At 48.9% G+C, this 25,978-nt stretch overlaps 1 protein-coding gene across 1 annotated transcript; it reads left to right on the forward strand.

The window, feature by feature from the left end:
* The first annotated feature begins 1,302 nt into the window (after nt 1-1,302).
* Nucleotides 1,303-25,978, forward strand: LOC115332981 (G2/mitotic-specific cyclin-A-like). The gene is made up of 8 exons (XM_042289911.1): nt 1,303-1,788; nt 6,986-7,232; nt 8,199-8,323; nt 11,269-11,492; nt 14,138-14,342; nt 16,565-16,678; nt 20,849-20,982; nt 25,259-25,978. Exons 1-8 carry the CDS (start codon nt 1,570-1,572, stop codon nt 25,305-25,307), a joined length of 1,317 nt encoding a protein of 438 aa, XP_042145845.1. The 5' UTR covers nt 1,303-1,569; the 3' UTR covers nt 25,308-25,978.

Raw genomic sequence — 25,978 nt, forward strand, 5'->3', positions numbered from 1 at the left:
ATCTGCTTCTTTGAATTGTGTGCAGTCTAGGCTGTGCTCTAATAGCGTAAACGACCTAATCTTCGCGTGAACCTAATTTTAGCAAATATCGCGATTTGATCAAGTTCACAAGAAATTGGTAACGTGAATAAGTTGCCCTATGGACATGAATACTCGCAATGTCACTCACGGTGGTGAAAGTTTGTGCCCGCGAAATATTCCCGAAACTGGCACATCGCTAAATGTCGAGCTCGCAAAAATAAAGTCGCTTACAATACTTGTTAATGACAGCAATGGCCACATGTTCACATTACTGAAACTGCTCAGCATTGTGACAACCAATGATTAATTCAATCAAGCCGTTTAGCATCACTGGAAAGTTCTGGTTTGAAGTGTTGGTAAATGTGGGACTCTTGTAACGTTTCTTCTTCATATAAATGTGTGTGCCCTCATGAAGAATGCTTCGCGATTCTGAATTGTTCAAGTCTGTTTATGATTGACCTCGAAATAAATCATTCTGAAGCACTTTTTTTTGTTGCCTGAAAATACTTCGTAAACACGTAAACAAACGAAAGCAGTATGACAAGAATAGATATCTTAATATTTCACAACAGTAAAGACAATAATTTTTGCTCTTTCGTGGTGTGAAGCCTCTAATCAGAAGCATTTGTGCCATCAAGTAAGAGAAACCGCGCGACAGCAAGCTCGGCAAAAAAAGCGCCGGAAGTGAAACCGAAACTGAAACCACCGGAACCGGAATCAAGAGTAAGCTTTTCTCATCGACCGTTTGGCGCGCTAGTTGTTATACGGGACGCTGGGGCCTACGGCAGTGTCCGCTCTTTACCTTGTGTAGATTACTCTGTGCCTATACTACGCCATCGCCTAAATAACATGTTGTGGCCCTTCGTTTTATACGAGTTTAGCCGAGTGGGTATAGCCACTTCGACCGAAATGCACTCCGGAGTGCGTATAGCTTTATTCATAATAAACTAGACATTAAATCGTTATTTATGACTTGCTTCAAGCTCATTGGGACGCCGCAAAGAAATTATTAATTAAAAAAAAAAGATTCATTTTTAAATCTTGCAGCACAGCGCACACCAAATATCTATTATTTTCGGACCAGGTTTTGTGTTTCCAAATAAAGGTTCGAAGTGGCGCTGGTGGCGCCGCGATCGCGAAGTCGAGCGCGGTCGCGCGAACTTGCGAGATCAAAAAACATAAAAATAAGCGACGTATGGGCTTCATGCGTGGCCTCACGTAACACGAACGGGCGCATTTCATTGGTCCGTTTGTGCGGAACCAACCCGTCACGGGGAATTGAACGCTTTCTGACTAAGCTGCATCGCTGCATTCCGGTCAGTTGGGTTCCGACAGCGCGGTTGGCTCGGGCGTCGGAAACAAATCCACATTCGGACATCAATACAAAGACCGCACACTAGCTCGGGTCAGCCACGAAGGTCACCGAAAGGAGCCCCCATGCAGCCGTGAGTCGGACCCACACCGAGAGACGCGAGATTTTCACACTGACCCGTCTTTCTTTCTGCCCGTGAGCGCAAGTAGCGAGCCGACCGTTTTTTCTTTTTAAACATGGCGAGGCGTCAAGCTCACGTTGCGTCCGTTGTCGACGCCGGCGACGAAAACTCCAGACCCTTCGGGGCTGCCCCTTCCAAGAGGTCCGAGAACCCTGACTGCAAGATGCAGAATCAGGCTTTGACCAAGAGGCCGGCGCTGACCAGTTTGCAGTCCAATTCGGTGGCCGGCGGTGGCAAGCAGGCCGGGCCCACGAAGCGGAATTTGGTTCGACAGGTGCGTCTTTTCATGCCTTGTCGCTTTGTTCCAGTCGTTGACACCCCCTTTTTTAGAGCGCAGCTCTTAGGGGCCCGTTTCCAGCCTGAGCGGCGTCGCCGTTGGCGTCGGCGTCGCCGTTGGCGTCGGCGTCGCCGTCGCCGTCGGCGTCGGCGTCGGCGTCGGCGTAACCGCGCCCCTCCCTCTCCTCCTCCTCCCTCTCCTTCTCCCCCTCCTCCTCCCCTCCTCCTCCTCCCCCTTCTCCCCTCCCCTCCTCCTCCTCCCCCTCTTCCTCCTCCCCCTCCTCCCCCTCCTTCTCCTCCTCCTCCCCTCATTGTCCGGCTTGAGCGGCAAGGAGGAAAGCAGTGCGAAGGTGGAGGAGGGGGGAGGAGAGACGAGGAGCCGGAGGCGAGGGGGGGGAGGAGCTTGAAGGACGAGGAGGTGGTAGAGGAGAGGGAGTGGGAGCGGGAGGCGAGGAGGACTAGCAGGCATGATCACGAGGGAGGAGGAGGAATATACCCTCCACTCCTCCTCCTCAAGAGCTGCGCTCCAATTCGGCGTTACAGGAAGTTGTAAACGGCTTTCACTTTTTTTTTGTTTCCGAAGAACCTTGCTCTTTTCTTTTAAGTTTTTTGTTGTCCTTGTTCATAGACCTTCCCGTGCATGAATGTGCCTGTTCATTATGTTGTCTTGAACCATTTGTAAACCTAACGTTTTGTTCGTCGCTTCTCTGTGTTCGCAAGATTTCGGGGGCGTCTTGGACCTGGTATCTTTGTCGTGAAAGCTTCGGTTTGCTGTAATCCTGCTTGTGTTTTTCACGGTAACTCCGGATTATCTTCGCGACATTTATTAAGCGTCCTCGTTTCGCTAGTTTGGTTGTGTGCCTTACGTGCGTTTTCAAAAAGACGATTTCGTAGAATTTTTTTTTTTACCGAGTAAATTTTTTAATTATGATATTGTGTACTGGATAAAGATACATCGGGTAGTCCTGATTGCTGCAGGGGTGAACCTGCTAGGTCGACGCAGCAAGTGTGCTTACATATCCAGCCTGAATCGACTTTTCCGAACGTTAGTGCTCGACGCCAGAATCTCAGTATTTTATTGTGAAAATTTATATTATATACGCTATGGCAATTGGGAAGTACAGTGCTAATCACACTTCTCTATAACGCGCGAGCATGCAGCTTTCTCCGGGGAGCGCTAGACTGGTGGCATTCGCGGAAGCTAAGCTAGTCACGTGGCGCAACACGGAACGGCCCGCTCGAGGGGTATCCTGCCCACTCTATCGCTTGATAACCGATAAGAGTAAATTGCTTTATGATATTGTTTTTTTCATGACGACATCGTTGATATGCCTTCATGCTTGTTTATTTATTGTTCGAGCAATGATGTTTGTAAAAAGCGTGCGAGCATCCTTCCGCGTTCGCCGCCAACTGATAGAGTGGGCAGGACACCCCTCGAGCGGGCCGTTCCATGTTGCACCACGTGACTAGCTTAGTTTCCGCGAATGCCACTAGTCTAGCGCTCCCGGAGAAAGCCGCACGCTCGCGCGTTATAGACAAGTGTGATTAGCACTGTACATGCATCATTTACAAGCCGGTAGTGTTTGGTGCGAACTGCCTTTCCATTGTGCTAACACTTCCATGCTCGTTTGCGTAAAATCATGCCTGTTCCCTTTTTTAAATGTTTATTGGCAATGCAAATTTTGAACAATCGTGAGCTTTCCGGTCATAGTGATTTTCGCTGATATATGTGACAGTAACATTGGAATGGGTGGTTTTCTATGTCGACCGTTTCTTAAAGTTTCTTAGTCTTTTTTTTTTCTGATTTAAGACATACATACAAATGCTCACGCAGCTTCTCAAACAGTTTGTTTATCTATCGACATTGCCCAGTTTGTGAGGTAAAGAACCTTGCAGTTCACCTGGCCTCTTTTTGAATTCTGGTACTATCGTGGACACTGTTAGCTATAACACGGGAGCGGCGGCCGTCCCGTACCCCCAGCGCCCCATAGCAGGCGCCGTCCGAAACTCCGCGCATGCGCCGTACGGCGGACTCGCTCTTCCCTTTTGTGAGCACACCCTCGCTTTACCGTCTGCTAGGCGCAGAGCAGGCGATGCTACAGTGCTGCTCGTCTGGTACCCTCGGTATAGCGAACTGGTCTCAAACTCATTTTCAACCGGCGATTTCTATTGGGGCAGATTGCAGAGTCATTAGGGCATAACCCCTGTTTTTTGCTTTCTCAGAAACAGCATTTTTACCGATATGCGTTCGCAAACCAGTATGAGCGCAGCAGATGTGATACAGAAATACTGTCATACTCCATTTCACCTTAAGTCCGACCGCAGCGTACGCATCAAAACGACAGAACCAATCAAATAGCAGCAAAGGTGCAACGTCACGGAGTGCCTCCCCGGGGGACCCAATAAAGTGCAAAAAGTGCTTTTGTCGCTGCTTGGTGGGTCATATCGTCTCGTAGCGTCCGCAGCACTTAGATCTAAAGTGAAACGGATGATAACTGCAAGTTTGTCTCATAAAAAAATTTAATCTGCCGTGATGTTACATTCAGTATACGATGATTATCCTTAGCCAGCGGAGTCAGGGAATCAACCGTGGGAACCTCATACGCGGTGGTTCGCTGTACCATGTTCAGCGAAAATTGGCGAGCGCTGTGGCGTCGTCTGCTCTGTGCCTAGCAGACGACAAAGCGAGGGTGTGCTCGCAGGCGGGAAGAGCGAGTACGCCACACGGCGCATGCGCGGAGTTTTGGACGGCGCCTGCTATGGGGCGCTGGGGGTACGGGGCGGCCGCCGCTGCCGTGTTATAGCTAACAGTGTCCACGATAGTACATATGCGACGTTGCGCTCTCGTTTAAAGGGAGGAACCGAGTTTCTTCCTTGGAAAGAAACTGAGACCTTGAAGACAAGTTTCTTGCCCCTAGTTCCCCCCCCCCCTTTCTTTCTATTGCTATGTGACCTTGTTAACCTTATGCTACAGAAGACTGCATGTGAGTATGATTACATCAACTAGAAATAGAGTAGTTTCCTCAATGTCAAAATGAGGCCACTTTTGCTTTGTTAGAGTTCTCATGTGCCCAACACAAACAGTATAAAAAGACTAATTAGCAAATGTAGCTGGTGCAGTTTAGAGCCACTGAATTTGGCAAAAGTACTGTATACCATGGCGTCGGATTCAGCTGGAGAAATGTAGCTTTAGATTTCTTTAGATAACAAATCTTAGAGGCTGTCATTGTCCACCATCCTCAAGAAGCACTAAAGGTGTTTCTGAGATTGTCGGTTCTTGGTGATAACTACGTCTACGGGAACTTAGTATCCCAGAAATTGGGAAACTATGCTTGTGCGACGTCTATTTCTCTGCTGGAAATGTAATCGAAGCTTGTGCCACGCCCCTTTCTGAGCGGCATAATCTGGAGCACAAAATTCAGCGCAGGTGCTGGTGGCGCCTTTGCTTGCGATTCGCTGGCGCCTCTGCTGAATTATGTGCTCCAGATTGTTCTGCTCAGAATGACGAGTGGCACGAACTTCGAGAACAATTCTATTAGGGAAATGAACTTTGCACGAGCATAATTTTTCGATTTCTGGGATGCTAAGTTCTCGTAGAAGGAGTTATCACCAAGAACAGACAATCTCAAAAACGTCTCTAGTGCACCTTTAAATCCGGTGGGGAAAGGGGGGTTATGCAAAATGTTTCCACACTCTAAACAACCTGCGATTTCTGACTGTTCATAAGGTGCATGTGGGCATTTGAGTGTTAAATTAATGAAAAGGTTCGCTAGGGCTAGTGTTGAGTGGTCTACAGTCCGTGGGAGGTTGGGTCTTTGTTCTCTGACAAAGTTTGCCTACTCCAATGGCGCAATGCGGGCATTTTGAAGCCACCGATGGTGTTGAGATGCACGTGTTTCGCTGCGCTTGATACATGGTCGCTCTCGTGATGCCCATGCTGAGTGTCTAAACCGGATGGCTGCTCCCTAAGAGCAGCCAACAAGGATAGAAGTGTAGGAGAGGGCATGACCGCGTAGCCTCCACAAGCCATGCTCCCTTGACGCCTCTTTCTCACTTTCCTCCTTACTCTCCTCACTTATCAGCCCAACATGACCACGTGACCGTAGCTAGCCTTCGTCTAGCCTTCGATTTGATAAAAGTTACTGGACGGAGCACGCACAAGCCTGCAAGGGATCCTTCTACAATCAAGCATCCATCTCACACGTGATATGCCACGCGCATCAATTGCCAGAGGGATCTACGATCACATTGGCCACAACATCGTTTAAACTTTTTATGACTAGGCTTCACCAATATTGCAACGCGCCCCCTCCTACTACTTATAACCTCCTTGGCAGCCAACCCGCTTCTCTCTGGGGTGCTATGTTGCGCTTTTTGGACTCCCAGGAGACGACGGGAGAAGCAAGTGACGTCAACAACGCAGCAAATGCAGATTGGATGTTGATTTTGTTTTCTTCTGTCAAAATCCAATCTGCGTTTGCTGTATCGTTGACGTTACTTCCTTTTCCCTAGTCTCCTGGGAGTCTAAAAAGCGCAACATTGCACCCCAGGTCTCTGCTCCTTGCAATAATTAAGGAGCTTCTCTTTTCTGCCGCCCAGACATCCCGTACACAGAATGCCTTAGTAATACATATGCGAATCTGGGCAGCACAACGTCGAGAAGTCGAGTCGTGGTGCCACATCGCACCGCCACTCAATCCCCAACGTCGCTGCAGTCGCTGGCAGATTGAAAACGGCGTGTCTTTCAATTGCCAGTCCTCGACCACGTGCTTCATGCCTTCTGCGTGGCTGTGCACGCGTGCTGCAGGTGTACGAGTTGTCGAAGGTAAGGCAGTCGCGCTGGAGTCGGGACAACTGCAGCTTTCCATTGTTTACGACTCAACTACTCGACTGCATTCCGTATTGCGAGACACCGAAAAGTCGCATGCCTAGGCTATCCCCCGCGGCGCCCCCACCAAAGGCGGCGGGACGGTAGCCCAGGAAAGTTAGCCGGCAGTGGCGCCGTGTGGCTACACCGTTGCGTAACGGCTGCACCAATCCCGACTCTGCCTCTTTTAAAATGCGTTCCGGATTAACAAAGGACGCCTGACTCTCTGCGTGGCTCTAAAGAGACTCCAGTCCGGGGTATACGGTGCCCTTCTTCGGTCGCTTTGTCGATCGATTGAATCAACGGTGGCAACAACGTTCGAACGCAGCAATCCAACGCCCGGCGGTCGGCCAGACTGAGCTGCAGAGGATCCAGTTTGTGCCGTGCTCCGCCGAGCTTCGAGATCTACGCAGAGTCATCTGGCGCACGGGGGTCGCAAGTCGACGTCAGGGCGGCTGTCCCCGCCGTTGCTCCCGATGAGGACAGCGAGAAGGCTCCGCATTCCGATGATCGGGGGGCGTCCGGCGATGTCCGCTCAGACTCTCCAGACTGTGGAATGGAGTGCGAGGCCGCGGGTGAGTCTGCTGTCGCGTCGCATACCTGCGGACCGTCCGTCGGCTTTGCGGCTTTTCCCACAACTCCTACACACCGTTTCACTAAGTTCACACGCAGCCGATGGGACCGATCAGAGACCTTCGAAAACGCGAGTTACTGGTCCTTCCCCGTAATATAAGGACCACCGCATATATGCACTTATTGCGCTGTGGTTAGCCCCATTTGCTCATGGCATAGGTAGCTTCCGGACCTAAAGGTGCCCTAAAGACGTTCCCGAAATCGTCTGTTCTCGGTGACAACTCAATGTACAGGATCTTAGCACCAGAGAAATTAAAGTGTGCTCGTACGGCGTCCATTTTCCTACTAAAAATGTGATTGAAGTTAGCGCCATGCCCCTTCCTGAGTGGAAAACTCTGGAGCACAGAATCCAGCGGAGGCAGCCGCGTGACGATGAGTGAGTGTCAGCCAGGCGGTGTGCCTGTAGTCACGCCTCCGCTGGATTCTGTGCTCCAGAGTTTTCCACTCAGAAAGGGGCATGGCACTAACTTCAATCACATTTTTAGTAGGCAAATGGACGTCGCACGAGCATACTTTTTTTCATTTCTCTGGTGCTACGATCCTGTACATTGAGTTATCAATGCACCTTTAAAGTAAAAACAGCCTTGTTACCTCGCGTGTGCAGCTTTTACGTATTGACAAGCGCCGGAGAGGCAGACTGGAACACGCGCGGCTCACTCAAGGAGTCCCGGCGTAGTTGGTCACACTGAAATTCAAATGCCCGAATCGACCTTTATTCGACGGCTGCCGCGACTCGTTTCGTCGCCGCTCTGGAGATGGTGTAATGCGTGGGCGGAAAGGGAGGTTGGGCGCTCCCGTCAAAACGCGTTGGGAGCGGCACTTTGGTTGCACCGTCGAGCGGACCCCCCGCCGTCTTCCCCTCTCTCCCAAACCGGGGAACCCTGCCGACCACGGACCTTGGGGCCCAGACTCCCCCATGGTCCTGGACACGTCCCTGCACACCCTGGAGCCCATGTCCTACATGGAGATCCGGGACCTGGAGGCCAGCTCGGAGTACGCCCAGGACATCTACACCCACCTCAGGCAGCAGGAGGTGGGTGGGCTCCTTTCTGTCACGCCGCTGCTGATACGTCTTGCAAAAGGACGTGTTCGAAGCATACAGTTGTATGAAGAAAACGTGCTCCATGCACGCACCATACCTTTTGTACGTTTAACGGGCAGTGTGCCTGCGGTCTTGCGGGACGGGGCCGCTGCTTCGTTTTGGAACGGCTTCGCCGGCGTGGTAGAGCCGCTGAATGGGCCGCTTTCTCCAGCGGGGTCGGTTTGCTAGTGAATGTAGGTTTCTCTTCCGGTGGTTTTACTGTCGCATGACTGGCTTCGTGGGGACGAGGTACCTACAAAAAAAACTCGACGTCTACTGTTTTCTAATATGTTGTCCAGGCTAGCGTCTCTTGTGTTGTGCTGCAGCTCGGCACTGCTGCGAGAGTGCGCCGCTTTGTCCTGCATCTCGTTTTCACGCGCTCTCGTGGAAAGGAGACCGTGTAAACGCGTTTAAACGCAAATGAGGTGTAGTTGAATGTAAGATGAAGGAACGCCGATTCAGTTGTACGACTTTCGTCTTCTTCTTCCTTTATTATCTTATTTCTGTTTCGTCTTTCTTTTCCTTAGACAATACAGCGCTCGAGCAAATGGCTTTTACGGTGTGCGAGCACTGTGGACGATGCGCCAGCGTCGACTCTGCAGCGCAGCATAGGTGACTGAGATTGGCAAATGGCTGCCATAAATAGTATCAATAGTGAGAGACGGGCTAGTTGGTACGTCATTCCTTTTGACAGAAGTGCCACGGGACATGGACAGAAAGTAAGACGTAGCACAAGCCCTTTTTTGCCACAATTCTGTCCTCACTTAGATTATTCAAATACGCTTTTTCACGGGCGAGAAGATGAACACACCTGAAATGCGAAACTAATAGCATTTGTCTGCTTTAGGAGTGGCATGTGAAGTTATCTCTGGGAACGATAGTCCTGGTGTGAGAGCAAAAAAAAATTGGCAAGGGTCTGACGAGCGATATCGGCTGGAAAGCTATTGCCTGTGTTACTAGTTGCATGCGGTTTAGGGAAAGGCAGCGCCAGGTGAGAAGGGGCAAGCACTAGGAAGGCTGGGGACGAGGAGAGAAACCTCCTTTCTTCTCCAAGGTTCGTAGCGCTCTGCCTTTCTCCCCTCGCCTTCCTAGTGCTCGCCCGTCCTCTTTGCCTGGCGTTGCCTTTGCCTGCACTGCACGCAACTAGTGGCATGGAGTACAGGTACTTTCCGTCCTCTGAGCCAGTCACGTCGCCAGATAATCTCTCGCCGGGAGAAATACCCGCATTCACCAGCGAACCGCTCCGGGGAACGTTCCAGACTCGAGGAAACCCCAATCTGGAGATTGATGCAGTAAACTGGTCATCTACCAACATGGGAACAGTGGAAGCCGTCAGTTGTCGGGAGAACTCAGCGATTCCGTAAAACCCGAGGATTCTCCACCTCGATCGGCATCGTTCGGGGAATTTGTGCTTCCCTTTCTCTGAGTGACTGCAAACAATGAGCGTCTGGTGCAGCACATATTGCTCGCGAATCCGCTTGAAAACTAGTCTTGCTGGAACCAGAATTCTTGCCTCTCGAAACTCTGGCACCAAGACTACCTTGTCCGCTTCCGCTTGCACCTGTGGGCTTGCCCAGAGGTTTATTTAAAACTGGACATTTATTCTGCAAAAAATGTCAGACTGATAAGGTAACAGGATTTTTTAGATGCCCCAGTGAGGAGGTTAAAGGGATACTACAACGAAATTTCGGCGCTCATTTTTTGGTCTATATGTGTTCAAAGGAGCAGCATCACATCAAACATACCAATATCTTGTTAAAAAGTCACGAAAAGGAATTTTAAAACGAATTAAAAGATTAGCAAAGAGCACCTGGTGGATGTCGCTAACGCCTCGCTTGTAACGCCCGTCTATAGAACCTTGACAGCTAGTGACGGAGGTTGTCTCGCCTCCGGCCACGACGAGAGAAAAGGGGAACGAGGAACTTCCCTCTTCCCGAGAATGCCTTTTGTGTGTCGCAGAAGTCCCTATTGTCCCCCTACAAGATTACAGAAGATTAACCCGTCACTCAAAATTCGTACAAAAGCAGCCGCTTCGGTGGCTGGAACGATTGCGTCGGATATCACGTGGTCTCCGCTGGCCCTTCTCCGAGCGCTTGCCAGAGTGGGCCGTTTATAACGAAAAATACAGCCACCAGGCTCAAAATACAAACGTGCGCTTGTCATTTACGGATATTGTGGATCATATTCAACCTGTTTTTGAACACGACGGGAATATTTCAAATTTCGTTGAAGTATCCCTTTAAGGAGCCCCCGTTGCTCACAAGATGTGCAGGAAGTTTATAGCTTGAAGTTAAGCATTGACAGAAGGCTTAGATCTGCTAAAGTGGCACTTAAACCGAGGAAACGCTTCACTTAAAGGTGCGGACGTTCGAGGAAACTCGGGAGTTTGGAGAGTCTTTGAGGGACCCCCTATCTCCCCAGAAAGGCAGTTTGGGAACCCAGACTACTGACACCGCATTCCCCGATTGTTTCGCAAATCACAAGAGCAGGTGACCATAGCTACCACTCGAATTGGGACTCCGCGAACCTTAGATTCGGCGTCGAGAGGCTCGGGCAACATCGTCTCGCTCAGTCGCGGAACCGCTTAAGCTGCTCCGCAACTTCAGACGAAACCTTGGTTAACCGTCAACGACCCGTTTGAGCACTTGTATGAAGCTGTCCATCGTGCAGGCTTCCCACAAGTTCTTGAAATTGTCGGAACTCTGAGCCGTCATTTTAAATGCCTCGTAAATTGTAGAAAAAATTTTAAGAATGTCACCCCGGGCCAGCGAGTGGGAGCTGCCACGGTCGGCTGCTAGTCGGCACTGTACGAGAACTGCAAAGGGTAGAGGACTTCAATCACGCCTTTTCGTGTGCGTCTCTCACGGCTTTCTTTTTCTCTCCCCGGGTGCGCGAAGGAGAAGCTGACCCCGAAGCCGACTTACATGAGCAAGCAGCCGGACATCACGTCCTCGATGCGCGCCATCCTCGTCGACTGGCTGGTGGAGGTGGCCGAGGAGTATCGCCTGCACCCGGAGACTCTCTTCCTCGGCGTCACCTACGTGGACCGCTTCCTCTCCGCCATGTCGGTGATCCGCAACAAGCTGCAGCTCGTCGGCACAGCCGCCCTCTACATCGCCGCGTGAGTGCACACTTCGTGCGTGAGAGCGAAGGTGGTGACGTCACGCTCGTGCTCCGATCTCGATTACACCCAACACTGATGCTTGTTCTTTCTTTTTTTATGGTTAGGGCAGCTTTTATGGCACAAGCCCAATTTATGTGCCCCAAGCATTGGTGATGGAAGTGCTGCGCCAAATTGCATTATGAATCCTGGTACTTCTTGTGCCAGAATGCCGTTTTTGCTAGGAATTGTGCCTCACATGGTGCCTAGATAGGCCTAAATCAGAAAAAAATTAATGTATTATTAATATTTGGGGAAGTAGAGGAAAAGAAATTTTACAAATACGAGTTTCAAAGCGTCTCTACACATCGTATAGATGATGAACGCCACGATGTCGCGCTTTGAAGCGGCAATTCAACTGGGCAGAGCCGTTGATGCTGGACATCGACCGCTCTGGCCGCTTGATGCATCGGCTGGTTAATCGCCGACGTCTAAATTTCCAGTAGATGTCGGAGAACGAGTCCCGAGAAACCTTTTGCAAAATATTAAGATAGTTGATTGCAGCTACTCGTACTCCTGATAAGAGGACTCAGTTATCGTGTGTGCCACATGCCTCCGTACTGTGGCACTTGCGCCGCTTGCGTCAGCCTTCACTGCCTTTCATCAGTGTGCGCACGTCGAGCTTCACCGCTTTGCACCAGAGTGCTACGAGCAGCCGCTGTTGCGGGGCAGCGCCTGGCCTAACGCGATGGGCATGCAAATTATGCCCCGATTTATTACAGGTTGAGCTTTGTCTAATTGCAAATTAATCTCTTCGAAAAAAAAGCAGAGAAAAAGGGAGAAAAAAACAAGGGTCTATACCAAGGGTGTTCAAGCTGCGGCTCCTGAGCAGCATGCGGCTCTTCGCATGATAGAGTGCGGCTCGCGGCTCCCTCTCCTACACTCCCCCCCCCCCCCCTTCACACGCACACACACACACACACACACACACACTTCCCCAAGCAAATGGAACGAGTTTTAAATCAAAAGACAGATTGCGGTTTCGTTGTCTTATCTGCTTTTAAGTCGGATAGATTGAAAGTAGTTCGAGTTTCGTTTATTGCTCTCAACAAAAGGTGTGCCCCCCCCCCCCCCCCCCGCCCCCACGGCTCTTGGAAGTTTCGTGGTTTTGTTTGCGGCTGCTAGCCTGGGTAAGCCTGGCCACCCCTGTAAACAACTTAATTTTTGCGAGGACCTGATTTTTGCGAATCGCTTACAATTTGCGAAAAATGCCTCCCGCGAGCAATTCCGATAATATGTAAACGCATTGGAATCTATATTGAGATCATTCCACCGCATCGCGAAAATTTAAACCCGCAAAATATTCCAAAACTTCAGCTTTACCTAAATCGCGAAATATTGAGCCCGCGATAAAATTGATCGTTTATTGTATATGCATTCGTATAAATACAGTAGGCACGGTAGTCCCCGTGCAGCTGTAGATCGAAAGAGCAGCAAACTGATCCACTCCGATTCCTATGCCACTAAGGGCAGTGCCACCTTTAAAGCTCAAGTGTAGGCTTTTGTAATAATTTTGTGTGGTTGTCTTTGCAGTTTAGGATATGTCTCGAGTTTGGTAGGTTCATTAAACTTACGGGACAGATTTCTCTTGGTAGACGTGTTAGTGGATATGCTGTCTCTTGCTTGTATTTTAAATAAATTATATTTACAGGCTAAACAAACTACCAAGTGTAAAAGGGAGAGAGGATTTATTCCAGTGGAGTGTGGCGCTATGATTCACTTTTGAATAATTTTTATTACCCATTGTACATGAAACCTACTCTTTCTAGAGCCTTATCTAAGACTTCCTTTTACTCCATATCTGTTCTTATCACAAACGGTAATAGGTGATGTCCTCGAGTGTCAGAGGAACCCTTGATCACTATCATAAATGAACTCGTTAAGATGCAATCTAGCAGTCGTCGAATATAGTTTGTCGGCAATTTCTAGATCTCGGCGTCCTCCTTGAAGTGCGAGGTTGACCTACAGATCTACCATTCTGTAACAAATCAAGAGGACGATACCGAAACGGAAGTTGCCTAAACAAAAGAAATTATGCGCCCACAAAAATTGACACTACACAATCAAACATTGTTTTCATCGCTTGCCCTAGCATGCCGCTACACGTTTAAAAAAACCAAAAAGACTTCCCGATTGGGTGGGGCAGGCAGCAAACACAGACACCATATGGAAGCGCCCCCTGCTCTATTCGGGCGTGGCACTCGAAGCGTTAAAGCTTGTCCACGCATTTGCATCGACTGCATTGCGTTGAGCAGCACGGCTGCTCCCCATTGGCTCAGCGTAGGGGTCACCATAGCAACAGCTCGACGCAAGCAGTCTTAACGAGACGCAAGTGGCGTCAGTCGTGTGGAGGAGCCTTTAAGCCATTTGTGACTTATTCGGTGCCTCCTCCTAGATGAGCTGCATTCGACAAACCCTTAGCAGAGTTGACACCATTTGTTGTGTTTGGGCGTCGCCAAGCGGTGGCTTACGAACGCTCTTCAGAACGAGCAGTTTTGGCAAGCCTAGCTCGTACGGCCAGAAGACTGCTCTCGTTTCTCTCTTACCCTTAGTAAATGCACCATTTGTCTGTAGACCAATTGGTGCATCTGACGTGGGCGCTGCAGGAAGTTTGAGGAGATCTACCCGCCGGAGGTGTCGGAGTTTGTCTTCATCACGGACGACACGTACACGAAGCAGCAGGTGCTCCGGATGGAACAGCTGGTGCTCAAGGTGCTCTCGTTCGACATGGCGGCCCCCACCATCTACTACTTCCTGCTGCGCTTCGCGGAAGTTGGCAAGGCTCCGGACACCGTCAGGCATCTGGCTCACGTGAGAAGGTTTCTTCGATTAGGTGCCACCTTTGCCCTCAAAGGCCGGTGCGCACTCTTGCGTCCGCTTGCGACTTGATGCAATACGACCTCGCGCGATATCCATAAGGGGAACTGAATGGGTTCTAAAATTGTCTCTTTATGACGACGACTCAATCTGCAGGCTCAAGTCGTCCTAAAAAGACCCGAAATTACGCTCGTAGGTGGCAGATTTCCGTATTAAAAATCTACCCGAAGATTGTGACACATACCTCTCTCTGTGCCTGAAAGCAGACTGCGCCGTCGGATGGCATTTTCACTAGAGCCTAGACTGAGGAGAGGATCCGTCTTAAACCATGGGGAGCGTTTACAATTTAATGGTGGACACCTCCTGCGATCATGAGTCGCAGGCACGCTGTGTTTGCAGGTGGCGAGGAGGAAAGGCGGAGACGTTTGCAGACGATCGACGCTTATGTCACCTCCTCGCAACTCGTTTTGCCAATGTGGCCCATAAACCACGTCACCCCGATCGGGCACCCAAAGATTTAATTATTGTCGAAATATAATGCTTGATGCTCCTAAAAAGCAATATTACAGATATTTGTGATCTCCACGCAGCTACCTCTTTTCATTAGTCCAATTTATGGAGGGAGTGGAGACCGGAGGATGCCCGTCCCTCTCCACTCCCTGAAGAGGAAATAGTCGTGTATTTTTTGCCGTTAGTTTACTACGACATCTTGCCATCTAGAACTGGTCTTTTTTATTGACCAATGCCCAACGAACAATAGGCCATTAAAAACAAGCTCGTCTACGAAAAGCAATTGAGTGCCCCTTTAAGACAAAAGAAAATACTGGCACCATGTATTAGATAACTTTGGAACCGCATTTCGCTACAGCGAAAGTTTTGCAGTATTTGCGATGTTTAATTTATTAAAAGGCTCGTTTATGACATTACCGTAAAGTTCCGAAAGAACGCTCACCCAAAATGAAGAGATAAATGGTGAAAAACAGGGGTGGGCTATCTTTTGGGACGCCACAGCAAAACTTTATCAGAAACCGGCTACAAACCACGTGATGCGGGAACTGATCAGGCAGATCGCGAACACCACAAATTCGAGTGTCGCAATGCGATACACGCGGGAATCGGCTACAAGCCTGTCACGGGAATCTATATCGCGCAGGCACATCAAGGACAAAGAGGCAGGAATCCGCTAAAAACTTTGTCACGGGAATGGGTACCACAGATTGCGGACGCAGAGGTTCGCATTTCACAGTGCAACATACACGTGGGAACAACTCGCGTGTTACAGGAGCCGATATCGCATGCGCAGATCACGGACAAAAACGCTGGAACCCGCTGTAAACTCGCTTGTCACACGTGCCGGTACAGCAAATGGCACAATTGACGCGATTCCCGTCGGACATTGCGTGACGTCCGACGGGACTCGGCGGGTGGGCGATGTTTCGAAATTTTTGTTGCAGATATTTAGCCAGAAAAACGGGATGGGCGATCTCTCGAAACTTTACGGTAATGTTTTCAAGCCAGTGCGGAGAGAAACTCAGCTTTTTGCACAGGATTTGCTGTGACATCCGAACGACGCTGGGCTCTTATTGGCTTGGATTGAAAAAATAGTGGGTAAACTTCTATGCTGAATGCCTGAGGTCTACTCATTATTTTTTTCCATTAGCCAATAAGAGATTGTCGTTCTGACATTATTGAAACCCTTCCAAAGAAATAAACAAACTTGCGCTCTGCATAGCAAAAGAATTATGCGAATAAAAAACGGGAAATGTCCGGAAATCGCAAGAGTTCCACAGCTGCCCGACAGATGCTAAGGGACCGCAAGAGGTTGTGCTTTGCATAGCGCGCTCTTCACATCAGTGCTTTGCGGACGCATTTCGCCGGTCTATGCAGTTGTCTGCTACTCATTTTATGGCGTCGACTTTATGCCGATTTTGCCTGCAATGCAATGGATCTGCGAAAAGCCATTTTACAGATTTAGGAATAGGAGTGTAGCAGTTCAGCCATTTTAGGAGTGGGAATGGGCTCTGTCTTCACTCCTAGAAGTTGAAAGGGATAAACTAATTCCCTGGAATCTGGACCAGGAGGGGAGTGCTTGTTCCACAACGCTGGCCTAAGGTGCATGAGAAAATGTCCTTCCCATCAGGTCTCATAATTATGAGAAGTCTTCAGAGTGGTTTTAAACCAGTGGCCGCTCGAATATAGCGTGGCATTTCTTTTAGTATCTGTGCGAGCTCACGTTGCTGGAGGACGACCCGTACCTTCAGTATCTGCCCAGCATCGTTGCCGGTGCCTCCTTGTGCCTGGCAAACCACACACTCAACCGACACCCATGGGTAAGTCTGACTTATCAATCGCTTAGCGTTCTAATTCCCCGTGGTGAACAGCAATAAGGATGTAGCTACAGAAGTAGCGGTGCTAACACTCCCCCACCTCTTAAAGGCTGACTTCGCGCTTTCTACTTTTGCTGACCTCCTTTCCTATATGCTCTCCAGTTTTTAACTCGGCCCAACTTGGCTCTTCTCGCAGCTTAGGAGAAGGGAAAGCTAAGAAGATTGTCTTCCCTGCAGCAAACCGAGGTTGTACGTCGGCCTTTCAAGAGACAATGGCATTTCCGCAAAATTACTTTTATTTTTTGCCAGGCGGTTTAATATGGTGTCGGGAGACTATCAACCAGTTCAACGCGTGTTTCGTAAGTTACGACAAATAACGAGTAATTGAGGTAGTAGCGTCAGTAGCACAGCACGAAGAAGAGAGGAGTATGTTCACGGCGTAAGAAAAATCGGTAACGTTTTCAGTAAAATGTGTAGCACATTTCGCGTTTTGTATTATATGACTTAAAAACTTTGAAACTGTGGGATTTGATTTCCGCAGTTTCGAAGCCTGAATTTTTATTAAATTCAGGCTTGGAATTTAAAATTCTACTTTGAACCTTTCGGTGTTTAATTCAATGTTCAACATCCAAATTTTTCCAACTATCTATAAAAATATTTGATGTCTTTTGACTCTTAAGTGTCGGAAAGCTTAACATTTTCGAATGATTCGAAACATTGAACCTTAGCAGAGTTGTAATGTTGCAAACTTTTCAAATTCGGATCTAAGAAAGGTTTGAACATTTCGAAACCTTTAGAACTGGAACTTTGGGGGGTTCGCGGCATCCCTAAAAAACGTTTGCAAAGCTCTTGAGGGTAACTTTAATTGGTTCGTGCTTGTCGATGCGAACGTTCCCGTTGTAGGTCCTGCAACAGATGCTGCGATCGTAGACTTTGCGTGCGGCCGGGGCAAACAAGAAGTGACGTTGGAGAGGCACTCGGGAAACGCCGACCACTGCAAAGTTGCGAAAAACCTTATGGCCACTTCGAAACAAAGCGGAGTCCGGTGGCGGTGACAGTGTTCTTGCAATGCCTGGAGCAATTCAAGGAGAACTCGTGCCAGGATGAAACCATCTGCAAACTCCATTTAGTTATTCTTTTACTCTATAAATCGGCCGCAAGATGTTCATAACCAAGGTTGGTTTGAATAAATGTACGGTCAGAGTGTACCGTAGTCTTACCATCCGCCTTCAAGGTGTTGGCACCATTTTTTTAATATGAAATTCTTTTTGCTGTCCCCTTGACTTCATTATAGCTAAGGATTACTGCAGTTTGACCGGAGAGAAAACGAATTTCCAGCCAATATATTTCGAGGACACCTACGCACTTATGAGTTGTGAATGGGAAAGCATGAATGTCGACCTTCCGTTCCCTCAGTTCTTCTGCGGCGTCATCGCGTGGACGGCCAGGTTTTGCTTGCCGTCGGCCGAGCACGCGCTCTCGTGAAGTGGCCGCGCTTAGCTTGGCCGTGCACCCTTTCTTGAGTTTGCCCGAGTGGGCTCTGCGTCCAGGTCCGCACCTCGCCGGGCCGCTGCGTACACTGCGCCACCATGGAGAGGGCTTCTCTGGTGGCGTCCCTTGGAACTACGCCGGACGAGAGCCAATGGGAGCCTCGTTCCTTAAAAACTATGACATGCGCCAGCCAATGGGCCATCAGATTTCTGCTACAGACGACATTTGGACGGGGGAAGGTGCCGTTTGGCGTGGCTTCAATGCTGATGACTGCGGTTTGCTCCATGGGACAGTTAATGCTTTCGCATTAAAATTATTCTATGGGTGTTTGGGCTCTTGTAGGTCATGTTAAAATGAGAACCTCAGTGAGCATAGATACTCTGCCGCCCTCGCACAGTAGTTAGTTCTTCATTGTACTGAGAGCAAGACTGCTTATTTTAATGTCCTAGTTGTGACGTTCGATGCGAGTGTTTGTTTTGCATGTTGTGTTATTGACACTCTGGTTTAGGTGGGCGGTTCCTTGCCCACTTGAGTGCGCAGCGGGCAAGCGGCGCACTTGTGACGTTTTATGCAGACCTTCATGAGCCATCGTTGTGCGGCGAACGTCACGGAGTTTCGGCCTAAAAGCCATTGAAGTCTGTTGTGCTTAAAGGCGTACTCCCACAACATTTTTTTCAGCCACCCCAACTAACTCGGTTTTTTTAATCGCCGGCCTTTACCGTCTCTATTATACTTTTTTGTATCGCAAAAGTCAAAATAGTTATTTTGAAATGGGCAAATGAATGTGATGTCAAACACAACATTCGAGTATACCTGTACTTTTCAGTGTCACATTACAGACGAGCAGGTAGTCTAAATACCGTATTCACACAATTGTATGTGACCCCCCGTCCCCCTGAAAAAATTCCACAGCAGCAAAAAAGAAAGATGATACTTTAGAGGCACATTCTATGGCAAACCTCGACCTCCAGCATGCATTCGATGCATTCTCCCGTGCTTTGGCCGCTCACACAGGTGCGAGTTACACGAGATGCCGGAGAGCTATCAAAGCTGGAGGCGGAACAACTGAAGCTGCTCCCTGTCCTTCTCACTCTTTTTCCGCTACTAAACACTATGATTCGTCGATGTCGTCCTACAAACTCTCGCTCTTAGCAAATGACGGCATCTTCCGCGCTTCCTCTGTGATCGCGTCGCCCGTCACGGGCAACGATCGATCGCGCACTTCTGCGACGTACATTGCAAGCTTGACCTCTAATTCCGGAAAGTATCCGGACCTGTCCAGACTTTGGCCCTCGGAAGCTTCTTAGTTTGTCGTCCCGATTAAACCCCTCTGCCGTTGCAGGCGCTGCTGGAGCACCGCCCGCTTTAACGGGTCGAACTTGCGTCCAGCAGCGCTGTTTTCGGTCCCTTTCGGATGAAGTATGGGCCGTAAATGAACACCGAAAACCGAAGCTGCCTGGATCACAAGTGTCGATAGCAAAAAATTTATTTCGCACCCCAGCAAGCTTGCATGACCTCGACTTTCGATCAAACGATGTGCGACCGTGCATTTTGCGAAGAGCAGGGGAGTGAGGCTGTTCCAGGGTCGTTCCGAAGAGGCTCTTGCGTTAAGTGCCGTAACCCTTGTGATTCAGGCGTGTCCGCTCACTGCGAAACATTAAGGCTGGTTTGCGAATGGAAATAAATATTACTTTTCCGTGCAATTAAAATAAAGAGGAAAAATTTTAAAATAAGCGTACGAAATGGAGCAATGCTACTCGTTCAACCGACTGAACTCGAGCAAAAGTGTTCTTGATGTCGCAGTTGATTCATTTTTGTCGGCTGTGGAATGCTTTGTTTCTACGACTCGACCTACGATCGTGTAAATGCAGTACAGTATGCCAAGCATTTGTTTCATGCTGCAGCATGGGTGGTTGATCGAGCTTCCAGAATATTTATCTGATGCCATGAAACTGCTTGCAATCAGTGGGAACCTATTCTACATTCCAAAAATGAACCCCTACCTGCCGCTGTCGTCTCTTTTTCATTGTTGCCAGTAGAAACTTTCAGTCTCAAAAAGAAAACGGAGGACAAACATTGTAAATTTAATAAATTGGCGGAAATATTTTGGCCAAACAATTTGGTTAATTCGGGAGTGTTTGTTGTGTGGGGGCGGTAATATGCCCCAGGAAGAAAGAACAAGTTTAAAGATTAAGATAACTGTTTAATACGGAAAAGAAAGGTTTGTCTGAGTCCGTGGAACGAGCGGGAAGCACATGGGAAGAGAAGAACGTGGGCTTGGAGTACCTTGAGGCGATGGCAGCGGGCGAGGGCGAGGCTAGTTTATGAAGTAAGGGGTAAGGTTACAGCTGCGGCGAAGAAGTCTGCTGCCGGGGCTTGCGAGCAGAGTCGACTTGGCTGGTGTTTACATTTGGGCGATGGGTAGAAGTGAGGGCGAGAAGAATGGACGGTGGGTTTGAACGGCGAGGGCTCGTTGGCTCTAGAGAACTCGGGTTGCGGGGAGCAATTTGGAAGGAAGGAACGGAGCGGGGGCGGCAGAGGGGATGGAAGAATAAGATGCCTACGGTTAACACAAGCTCACAGTTGAGTCAATTTTGAGGCAAATCGGTGACTATGAAGAAAACACTGGGGTGCCCCTTTAACTTCCGCAATCCGTATGACTTTCCTCCTGATTCCGTGCAGTCCTCGGACCTGGTCCTTTACTTTGGCTATAACGTGGAGGACTTCAAGGAGTGCGTCCACAGCCTGTACAGCAGCTTCTGCAATGCTGGCACAAAAGCAGAGCAGGCCATCCAGGAGAAGTTCAAGTCCTCCAAGTGAGTTGACTACACTGCATGCCTTTTTGTTCTGTGCTCCCTTGTGAGCCCTCGAATTTCATTGTCAAGACTCCTGTGACAAAAATGACCATGTGGGGAACATCGATTTAAAACTTGATATCTTGGCCTTGTCTGGCGGCTTGTTTCGAGAAAGCAGCCATGATTGACGGTACTTCGGGCATGGTGTCAAACATCCTTTGCAAAAATGGGAAGACATTGGTGAGCACATCGGAGATTGCATTGTTGCTGTCATGCAGTATAATCATTGGCAGTATCATTGCGTTCAAAACGATGCGGTTCTACTTCGTTTGGGAACTCCCAAGTCCCTTGTAGTTTTACAGGGTGCTGTTAAGGACTAGCTTCCCCAGCTACCGTCATCTATGAGCAATGGCGGCAACCTTTCCTGCCTTTCCACTCTGGTTTTCGCCAGAGTGGAAAGGCTAAATTTCTCTAGGTGTCATCCTTGAGGTCGCCCATGAGGTCGTCTGAGAAGTTGTCCTTGAGGACGTCCAAGAGGTCTCGAGGTCGTCCCACCATAGTACAGCTTTGCTGGTCTTCCTTCTTCACCAGAGTGGAAAGGCTGAAAGTTTTTTAAAATTTTATTTAGGGGAACCCTTTTATGGTATTTGTGGCAGTGAAGAGGCATATTACTCAGTGTTCAAGCAAACTTAAAACCGCTGCACTCTGCTAGCCCCCCTGATGCGAGATAACCAAATGCCACATTCTTCAATAACTCTATCGTTCCTTTGGCTTTTCGCAGCAGCTGTATGGTGATAGTGCCATGCATTGCCATACTTTTATTTATGTCAAATTCGTGTGGTCAATTGTCGGCAATTTATTTTGCCAGAAAACTGGCAATAGTGTTTCCTACCTGCCAATTCTTCCGAATTTTTTGAGAAATTTATGAATTGAGACTAATTTTACAATTTTACAAATCTTGCTTCAAATTTTACAAAACTTTAATAATTTTTTTAATTTTTTTTTTGTAAAATTTCTGCTGGTGGTATATTGCACCGCCACAAGAGGGCGATAGGTACCATCCACGGCAGCGTCGTGGTTTTTACTATTTGTCTATCCAGTGGCCACGGATCCAAAACCAATCCAAAGCCGAAAGCCTTTGTTCATATGTTTGGCGGCGCACGTTGGTTTGACGTGTTGTGCCTCGCTGTTTTGGCCAGTGTGGCAAGCAGAGCGGTGTCATTGTTGCACGTATATTCATAGCATTTCCCTAGTCGCGGCGGCTTTGCAGCGCAATAGCGAACTCCAAACCTCGAAAGAGGTACTTTCAGGTGTTCCTGAAATCCTACGTGTTGGAATTCCCGTGCTTTGTGCCGTCCAAGAAGGGAGAGAAGTTTGCATTCTGTCACGCGTGCACGTGTGATGTAAGCGTTTCGCACGGTGGCAAGGCTGACATTAAGCTGCACATCGCTTCGCATAAACACCAGCGATAAGTGCCTGCCTCTTAAGACTCCTCCCCCCTCCGCGACTGCGGGAGTTTTACGAATTTGAAGTCCATAGGTTGGCAGGTATGGTGCTCGCGTCGTCAGTTTCTGGCTGGCGCGCACCATTCGTGTGGTGGTTCTCCGGCGAGCACCGAAAAATTTCCGGCGCTCAGACGGAAAAATTTTTGGAGCTCAGGCGGAAAAGACTGAGCTCCGAACGGCCAGGCGAGCGGGCGTCAGACTGTGTCCGGTGTCATCACCTCCAAAATGGGAGGGGTCAGCGAGAAAAACTGAGCAAAAGAACAATACTGATCCGAAGTCTATGTGGCAATTTGAGTTAGTTGGTTCGTGATCGTAGACAAGCGCCAAAAAATAGACGGGCACAAAAAGTTGACGTAAATACTGGCCCCGAGTTGCGCCAGTGTTCACGTCAACTTCTTGTCCCTGTCTGTGATGTGAAGTCACTTGACCAGCCAATACTCGAGCCAGTCCATGCCATTGGGACACGGGTGACGCGGCAGCAGCAGCCTCGCTAGCGGTGTCTTGCGGTCCAGCGGCGAAGTAAACTGCCACCGTCTAGCGTTCCATGTTCGGTTGCTGAGGGTCACGTGATGTAACGCCGGCACGTTTGTGGTTGCCGGTACCACTGGCTCGGTCTTGCCGGCGATTGACCACCCGAATTCGCCATTAGTGTGGACACTTGGAGAGAGTGCAGTGACATACAGTACGCTCGCAGCAGTTCAACCTCGGATATGCCATACTTCTGGTTAATCTGAACGAAACTTAAAAAATTGGGTTGTCCCATTGTGTTTAATGTAATTTTTTAATCAAATTTCATAAGCCGTTTAATTCTAACAGCATTTTCGTTCAATTCAGTATTTTTTTTTTGTCTGGCTGCCCCCGTTGAGTGTGCTTTTTTCCAAGCATCGGTGCCATGCGGAGAAGCAACACCTGCGAGGCTTGTATCCGCGGGTGTTGCTTTTCCGCAATGCTCTGGTGCTCGGTAAGAAGCACGCTCAATGGGGCTAAAGCAGGGGACACATGAGCAATGAAAGTGCAGCAGTTTCAATAGCAACTTGCACGGACGCTGTGACAGGCGGCATGCCGTAGGTGCGGCGTCCACGCAAGTTGCCATGTAAATTGCAGTGCAGCGCAGCGCCTGTTTTTATCGCTCGTGCGTCCCCTGCCTGACAGTCCACAACAGACACCTTTTTTTGCTGGATGAACAAACTTAATTTTGTTTTAAGGTGTCACGTGCTGTCTAAACAGTCCACGATAAACATTTTTGAGTAGTGAAATAACTTGTGTTGCATGTTTCAGCAATGTTTTATGCATGGCATACCTGCTTATGATTATAGGCCCATGTGAAGAAAATCGTAAAATATTTGCATTGTATGTCTAGCCATTCGTACACCAAATCGTAATGTTATCTTTCATCGTATTTAAATGAATTTCTGATAATTCGAGAGGAATTCGGGGCTTCCTGGAGCTTGAATTAATGAGTCTACTCTAGCTTCCAAGGTGCCTGATTGTGTGGATGGCTTGGCAGTGACCAGGAATGCAGGTGCCTCTTCTTTCTTTTTGGTAAATTGCAGCTTCTGGTTGCACATTGCCATTCCTGCTTAAAAAATGCATGTGCATGTCATTTGAGTGTTCGGTCAGGCAGGGCCTGTTTATGCAGCAGACGACAACAAGCAATGAACGTTTGAAAGAGCAGACGACAGTTCAAACGATGAGGCGCCCGTTTGGACTTCAAGATTCGCTGAATGTAGTCCGCAGGTGGTCCGTACAGCTTAGCGGTTTGCCCGCGTTCATGTTCTCGACTTCACGACTTCTCCTGGGCTAGAACAACTGCACAGTTTGTGTATGCTAGCTGGACACATTCTTTGTCTGGTCTTTGTCAGCGTAGCTGAGCTGGTGTAAATATGGCTTTATAAACAAGCTGTTAAGGTTGGCTTGCACTGCTTATGGCCGAGTGACAGCTCTCGGGATCTGTTGCGACACGTGAACACGCCAGTGCCGTCCTTTGAGTAGACGCGGAATGCCTGCCGTCTCCATACATTTTCATTATTTTTATTAGTGCATCATTTTTTCTTTTCTGGCTCGAAAAACTTTTGGAGGTGTCACGAACGACCATCTCCCATTGGTGGTAACATCCATTTGACGTTGCAAATACCACAACCTTCGCTCTAGTGAATTGCGGTTCTGGAGCTGCCTCATCGATGGCGCCAGCGTGCCAGCGCATTCAGCCGGCCTGTTCACCCGCTCTGTGTAACTCAGTCGGTGTTGTATCTGGCTGGGAATGGTTTGTTCCTTGTTCTATACCCATCCGAGAGTAATCTTTCATTTTTGTTTTAATAATGGGTCTATACACTTTATATAACTTCAAACTACGAGGAACAGTCGAGAGTTGGAGCTGTTCTAAAACGGAGTATAAACAGATTCTGCCTTAAAAATATGGAGCCTTGCTCAGGCCTACACCGTTTTGGTGCTGCCTGCCTTCCCGAGTACTAGCACGCTTACCGCCGAATGCACGAACCTTGCTCCAATCTAGGTGCCCCTTCACTTCCTCGAGGAAAGCGAGAGGGCCGGCGCTGGCCAATCTCAAGGGCGAATAAGCAGCCTAGGTCGCCTATTCGTCCTCCCGATTGGCCGGCGCCGGCCCTCGCGCCTTCCTCGAGGAAGTGGAGGTGCACCTCAATTGGGGTGAGGTTTGTGACTTCGGCGCCTAGTTCAGTGAACGTCCCTTGGATGTCCTAAGGAATTGCAGAACAAAGTGTGCTGCTAGGGTTCTAGTCGCTCACAAACCGCCTTTTGTTTTTCCTCCACACCAGGTTTCACAGCGTCGCAAATCTGAAGCCTGCGTGCACGCTGCCTTTCTAGCGGACGGCTCCGTGTCACCGCCACTGCCGCTCAACCTGAAGAAGTTTTTTAATTGCATGTGGGACATTAACGTACACCGATGGTCGAACTGTGCAATTTCATGTCTTGTGCCATTGTGAAAAGAATGAATGTTGCCACTGCTGTTGCAAGCATTTTAATGAAACCCATTTTTTATGTGGGGCAAGGGGGGCGGGGGGCCAATATTTCTGTGTTTTGTCTCTTCCTTTGACGCACTATAGGCGAAACTGTTGACTTGGCTGCCAGGCCCAATAACGAGAGGGTTAAGACTTGTGCAACGCGTTGCAGTTTTTCTAACCGGGAGACCTGCAACATCTTAGGGCAGCATGGCGCATGTTCTTTGGCTCGCTTGAGATTGATCCTGGTGGCCTTGTCTGCAGTTCGCATCTCGCAGCCTTTACTTGCCCCTCCCATTCAGTTTTTAATTCCCATGGTCGGTCTCTGACATACTCATGTACAGTGCAGATATGATTCGCATGCATCATCCAAAGAGACATTTTTAAGGTGTATGAAAGGGAGGTATATTTATCTAATTGTCACATCCTTTTTTTTAACAAACTGACTCCATTTTAAGCCCTGTACATAAGCGTCGAACAAAGTATTATTTTTAAGCCAGTATCTGTCCTGTTCAATAAATGTCCTGAACCAGATTT

The sequence above is a fragment of the Ixodes scapularis genome, unplaced genomic scaffold (genome assembly GCF_016920785.2).
Source record: "Ixodes scapularis isolate PalLabHiFi unplaced genomic scaffold, ASM1692078v2 PGA_scaffold13__105_contigs__length_92229423, whole genome shotgun sequence".
In the NCBI taxonomy this organism is placed as follows: Eukaryota; Metazoa; Arthropoda; class Arachnida; order Ixodida; family Ixodidae; genus Ixodes; species Ixodes scapularis.

Coding starts and splice junctions, on each gene's coding strand:
- LOC115332981 (XM_042289911.1), top strand. CDS start 1,570: ATGGCGAGGCGTCAAGCTCACGTTGCGTCCGTTGTCGACGCCGGCGAC. Junction 7,233..8,198: donor AATGGAGTGCGAGGCCGCGG/GTGAGTCTGCTG, acceptor CTTGGGGCCCAG/ACTCCCCCATGGTCCTGGAC. Junction 16,679..20,848: donor CACTCAACCGACACCCATGG/GTAAGTCTGACT, acceptor GATTCCGTGCAG/TCCTCGGACCTGGTCCTTTA.